Source organism: Cervus canadensis, chromosome 7, assembly GCF_019320065.1.
Source record: "Cervus canadensis isolate Bull #8, Minnesota chromosome 7, ASM1932006v1, whole genome shotgun sequence".
Lineage (NCBI taxonomy): Eukaryota > Metazoa > Chordata > Mammalia > Artiodactyla > Cervidae > Cervus > Cervus canadensis.
This window is the reverse complement of record NC_057392.1, coordinates 28,474,001-28,480,000: the sequence shown is the minus strand read 5'-3', so window position 1 is coordinate 28,480,000 and position 6,000 is coordinate 28,474,001. Positions and strand designations below refer to the sequence as shown.

General features: G+C 50.4%; 1 protein-coding gene across 4 annotated transcripts in view; it reads right to left on the bottom strand.

Annotated features, from left to right (window-relative positions):
* Nucleotides 1-6,000, bottom strand: part of PIK3R4 (phosphoinositide-3-kinase regulatory subunit 4) — an 85,061-nt gene continuing 79,061 nt past the window's right edge. For all 4 annotated transcript variants that reach the window (XM_043474746.1, XM_043474745.1, XM_043474749.1 and 1 more), the window contains 4 exons: nucleotides 2,612-2,712; nucleotides 1,942-2,030; nucleotides 1,418-1,526; nucleotides 1-571 (listed from right to left, as the gene is read on the bottom strand). In XM_043474746.1, coding sequence (XP_043330681.1) covers nucleotides 401-571; nucleotides 1,418-1,526; nucleotides 1,942-2,030; nucleotides 2,612-2,712 — 470 coding nt within the window. In that variant the 3' untranslated portion in view covers nucleotides 1-400. The remainder of the gene's footprint in view (nucleotides 572-1,417; nucleotides 1,527-1,941; nucleotides 2,031-2,611; nucleotides 2,713-6,000) is intronic.

Genomic DNA, 6,000 nt, shown 5'->3' with positions numbered 1-6,000 from the left:
TTAAAATGCTTGAATACAGTTTATTGGCTGTTTTGAATAGCATTTTTAATAGCAAAAAAAAACCAGCACTTACATTATAATAGCTTACAACCAACTTTCAACTGTCTTTTTTTAATACAAAGTAAACTGAGATCACGTAAGTCATTTTAAATTCCTTACCTCTGTGATATATACAATAAGAAAGTGCCAGATACTACTGTCTAGTAATTCCAGCTAAGATACACACAGGGACGCCAGCAAGCTCCTTAACAACCTTGCACGGGACCTGTTTAATCATGAAATAGACATGATTCCGAAAACTAAGCAAAGGAATCTGCACTCGCTCTGTTCTCTAAAAGCACTTTTCCTCAACTCACAGTGTGTTTATGAGTTTTTACAAACTACTCGCACCTCCCAGGCTTCACTTCCACACCTTAACAATGCCGTCCCTAGAGGCGGTCACGATGAAGCCCTGTGTGGTCTGGAAGGTGGCGACGTCCGTGATGATGTCGTGGTGGCCCACGGGCAGGGACTCCGGGCCCCTCCGCGGGCCGTCGTCACTCGGCCCCACCTTCTGCTTGTTCTGAATCTCCTGTGTGGTGGTTAAAAGCAAGGAGAAGGCCACAGTCAGAGGCGGGAGCACATCCTACCGCCTGTCTGCACCCCTGCTTCTAAGGAGCGCTGCTCTTTGTTTAGGCCGGCTCTGGTTCACAGGAGTCACAGAGGCTTTCAGAGGCACTGAGCAAGGGTGTCACAGCAGAGCCAAAGAGACGGTCTAGGTGTCCAGTCACTGGACTCCACGCAGCCACTTACAAACATGGAAACTTACAGACAGGCTGATAACCTGTGCGTGTGACCTCCGTCAGCTTCAAAGAACAAAGGGAAAGAACTGGGAGGCAGCGACGACCAGGGCTTGGACACACGTATGTGCCTGACGCTCCAGCCCTCCCGAAGCTCACTGCCACTCGTGACGGAGCACCGCGTGCCCTGCACTCGCAGGAACACCAGCTCCTTTGCGGCCTCTGCCCGACTCAGGAACCCCAGCTCCTGAGCCCCGCTGGCCAGGTGTGAGTCCCCACACTGCTGCTTACCAGCCGGCGGACCTGAGACCAGCTACTCAACCTAGATGTGCTTAACTTTCTCATTTGCAGAAGGAAGATAATAAAGGCACGAAGTAGGACCCAGCAAGTGGTGCAAGTGCTTACTTTGCCCCATGTACTTATACATGCACTTTCTATGTTTATTCTACCTTAGTAAACTCAGTTTTAAAAATACAGAAAAGTTAAGAGAAAATAAAATATTTTTTAAATTCAAAGAAATATTGCCACTCTTGGCCAAAGCCATTTATGGTATTTATGTCAGCATAAATAAACATGATATTTATGTCAGCCATTTTTGTTCCTACAAAAGTTGAAAGGAAAACAAAGATTGCTCATACCTGGACGACTTCGGTGCCTTCAATGATTTTCCTGTAGTAGGACACAGACGGAGAACTCGTGCTCCCTGCAACGATGTACGACCTCTCTGGGTAGGCCAAGTCCCAAAACCTGGGGAGGAGGAGAGAAGGGACGACTGATCACTGACTGACACTCATCAATGCTGGTGTGTCCTCTTCTGCATTCGGAAAAGAGGTTTTTCTAGAAGAGCCTAAAATCAGTTACAAATGAAGTATTAACAGCTGTCCCTGAAAGATGTGGATGACTGCAAACATCATACCACTGCTGGTATCTATAACAAACACCCCCTTGTGGTAACCACTGTTAAGTTACCATTCTCCTCTCACGTGCTGAATGGGAAGTGTCTGCACTGTACCTTACTCTCATGTCTGAGCCCGCTGTCAGCAGGATGGGACTTCACTGTACCTTATTTTCATGTCTGAGCCCACTGTCAGCAGGATGGGACTGCACTGTACCTTACTCTCATGTCTGAGCCCGCTGTCAGCAGGATGGGACTTCACTGTACCTTACTCTCATGTCTGAGCCCGCTGTCAGCAGGATGGGGTTCCCATCTGCAGGACTGCAGTAGAGCCCGTGGACACTGTGAGAGGAAGGCTGAAAGGAAGTAAAGAAACGGAGAGTCAAATGTCGCCTAGACAAGATGCAGGCACTTCTAGAGATAAGTCAGCTATCTGCAGTTAACTGGAGAGACCAGAGACAGATCCCGTATGTCTTAGATCTTTCTTTGGGAATTTAAGATACATTTGTTCTGCATCACCCTGAATGAAGAAGCAAAGCCTCCTCAGCTTCCTAAAACTCTCCATTTGGAATGAGAAGGATCCCAAGTAAAGGAGAGAAAAACCTTTCCTACCCTCTGCCCCAACAAAGCACCTTTAAAAAGTTATGTATGACAGGGTCATGTTCCATTTTTGAATGACCTAAGCTTTAATCTTTCCTTCTCTAATTAACCCAGATTCTACTGGGTTTCCAAAGAAACGTCACAGACCTTATAGGGCTGGCAGCCAGAACACCCACAGAAGCAGACACAGGTAAACTTGGGGAACTGGAAAGCACAGGGTAGCAATTCTGCACTTACTAAAACCCAAGCTTACAGGACAACCCCCAAACCCACCAAGGATCGTGGCTGGCAAAGCCTCCTGAGCAGCTGGGGGTGTGGGAGAGGACGCTGGCCTCACCTGTAGCTCGGACAGCGGGGGCGCACTGCTGGCCCAGAGTGTAAGCCTTCGGTCACCCGTCTCCATGTCCCACATGGACACCTCGTTGTTGCCCTGGACAGCTGCGGGAGACAGGCCAGCGTTACTCGGACGAGGGCTCCGCGCAGCGAGTCCACGTCCTGGCAGAGGAAGTGAGCCTGCACACGTATCCATTTGCTCCCCACCCTGTGGGAAATGCTCACGGACACTTTAAGCCACGCTGTCACCCTGCCTCCAAGCTGAAGGGCAAAAAGGAAATGTTCTGACAACCTACTGGGCAGTATTTTACTGCCGTCCAGCTGAGTGTAGAGGTGTGTCGGGTGGAAAGCAGAGCACAAACAGATTCTGCCCTCAAGAAACCTACAGTCTAGCAGGAAAGAAAAAAATACAAAGTGTAAGACAGTGAGCACAGAAGACAGAATGCAAAAGCCCAGGTGCACTCGGGAAGGAAAGGTCATACCCAGGGGTGACCGGATGAGCGAGGCCACTTCGGGGAGCACTGTCCTGGGACAGACACGGGGGCACCGGGTCACGGGGGCAGGCAGGACGGAAGGAGCCGAGCACACCCAACCGTGTCCGAGGGTCGTGGTCGGACTGGGGCACATCTGAGATGAGACGAGCGCAAGCAAGGGCAGAGGGAGATGCTGGGAACGGTCCCTGCACGCCTGAGAGGGGACTTCTCGGAAGTACTTTTGAGCAGCGTTTTGAGGAGTGACAATACCCCAGTCTTCACTTCTTCATTAATGTTTACTGAACCGACTCTGTTTACTGTGAGCCAGTCCCTGTCCTGGATCTTGAGGAAAGGAGGACAAATAATACAAAAAAAAAAAGAAAATTCCTTTTCACAGAATTCACACCCTACTGGTGACAACAATCCCAGCAAAACGCAGAGGCCCTCAAGCAGGAATCTGCCCGAGCTCAAGGGGAAGGTCAGAAAGCCCTGTGGTCGGAACCCGGTTTTACTGCACCGTGCTGTATGCTGCTCACACCCACACCTTTGAAAACAGTCCCTCTGACAGTAAGTGCTCCTCGAATGATCCTACTTGGGGCACGCCATCTGTTTCCTGCTGGAACCCTGACTGGCCAAGAGGGTGGGTGAGGAAGTGGGAACAGACCCCACAGAACCTCTGGGCCACAGTGGTGAGCCTGGCTGTTACATGAGAGGCAGTGGCAGGTATCGAGCAGAAGGAAGAACCAGCCTAAGAGGAGGGATTCACTAATAGGAACAAGAGATGATGTCATCTGGGCTAGGGGACAGTGGTGGAGACAGTAAACGGTGGTCACTTCTGGACACACTTTGGACACACTTTAAGACAGGACATATAGAAGGGGCTGCTGAACTGGAAGTGAGAAGTGGGATGAGAAAGAGAAACAAAACCAAGGACAATGTCAGGGCTCCTCTGGAGCTTCAAGCTGAAACGGCTTCCCGGGACAATACTTCGGGCGGAGCGAGCTTGTCCCAGGGGAGGTGGCGGTGGGTGGGGGGCAGGTGGAGAGGAAACCAAGGTTCCAGCTTCAGCAGGTCAAGTTTCAGCAGGCTATCAGACATCTTAGGGAAGATTTTATTTTCTAATTATTAGACTTTTATTATTAAAAATGATGTTAAGATTTAACAGGAGTGATATAATCTTAGGTGATAATGTTGAACAATCTTTGTTGACTAAGTTGTTACCCTTCAAAAAATAATGAGCCAAGATGAACTTGAAAAGTAGAAGACCAACAAAATGAGCAGATATCCAGATAGCAGTTTACTAACTGCTTTCCTTTGCATCAGTTTCCATGTCTTTAAAAACCTATGCCCTTCTCACCACACAGGGAGGCTGAGGTGCTGAAGCAAATCTTCAAAGATCAGTATTACGGAGTAATTTTCTCTTTGCAAGTGACAGAGCACTTCTGTCCTTAACTGTCCTTAATTTTTTAATTAATTTATTTTAACTGGAGGATAATTACTCCACAATATTGTGATGGCCTCTGCCAAACAGCATACATGTGTCCCCCATCCTGAACCCCCGCTCACCTCCCTGCCCACCCCATCCCTCTGGATTGTCCCAGAGTACTGGCTTTGTTGCTCTGCCATCTGTTTCACGCATGGTAATGTACATGTTTCAACGGTATTCTCTCCAATCATCCCAGCCCCGCCTTCTCCCGAGTCCAAAGTCTGTCCTTTCCATCTGTCTCCCCTGCTGCCCTGCATCTAGGATCATCGGTACCGCGTTTCTAAATTCCACATACAATGCGTTAACAGACAGTATTGGTCTTTGTCTTTCTGACTTATTTCACCCTGTATAATAGGCTCCAGGTTCATTCACCTCATTAGAACTGACAAATGTGTTCCTTTTTACAGCTGAGTAGTATTCCATTGCATGTACCACAGCTTTTAGGGAAGATTTTAAATAGGTAGATATAAAAACCTGAATAAATTTGGTACTGTTTTGTCTGGGACTGGATGTGCTCACACAGGGAGCCAGTGCAGAAGGACCAAGACTGAGCCCTCGGGCTGGACACAGATTAAGAGTAGGAAGAGGAGAAACAAACAACAAATCAATCAATAAAAGAACCAAGAGAGTGATGACCTCAAAATCAGAGGAGGAAAGTGTTTCAGAGAGAGGAAGTGATCAACCAAGTGAGCGACAAGTCCTGTAAGACGCAGGGTGCGTGATGGCCACGGGAGGCGGCAGCGTGAGTGATCGTGACAGCAGGCGGGCTAGAGACGGACACGTGGGCAGGGAGGGGCCACATGGAGAAGAGGGGGCAGGGGGCCTGGAGGGGACGCGTGGGGAGGAGGGGGCAGGGAGGGGCCATATGGAGAAGAGGGGGCAGGGGGCCTGGAGGGGGAAGTGGTGGAGAGGAGGGGCAGGGAGGGGCCATATGGAGAAGAGGGGGCAGGGGGCCTGGAGGGGACGCGTGGGGAGAGGGGGGGCAGGGAGGGGCCGTGTGGAGAAGAGGGGGCAGGGGGCCTGGAGGGGACGCGTGGGAGGTGGGGAGGAGGAGGCAGGGAGGGGCCGTGTGGAGAAGAGGGGGCAGGGGGCCTGGAGGGGACGCGTGGGGAGGTGGGGAGGAGGAGGCAGGGAGGGGCCGTGTGGAGAAGAGGGGGCAGGGGGCCTGGAGGGGACGCGTGGGGGGGGGGGCAGGGAGAATGGAGCCGATGTGTGGGGAGGAGGGAGCAGGGGGCCTGCAGGGGAGAGACCAGGAGGAAACACAGAACAGTAAGCGCCACTGCTTATCAAGCACTCACTGTGTACCAGACCATATGCATCACATGTGTTATCTCACATTCTTACAACTCCACTAGACAAATATTTTTAACCACATTTTACAGTTGAGAAAAATGAGTTTCAAAGAGTTGCCCAACTGTCTTGCCTAAGAATCTA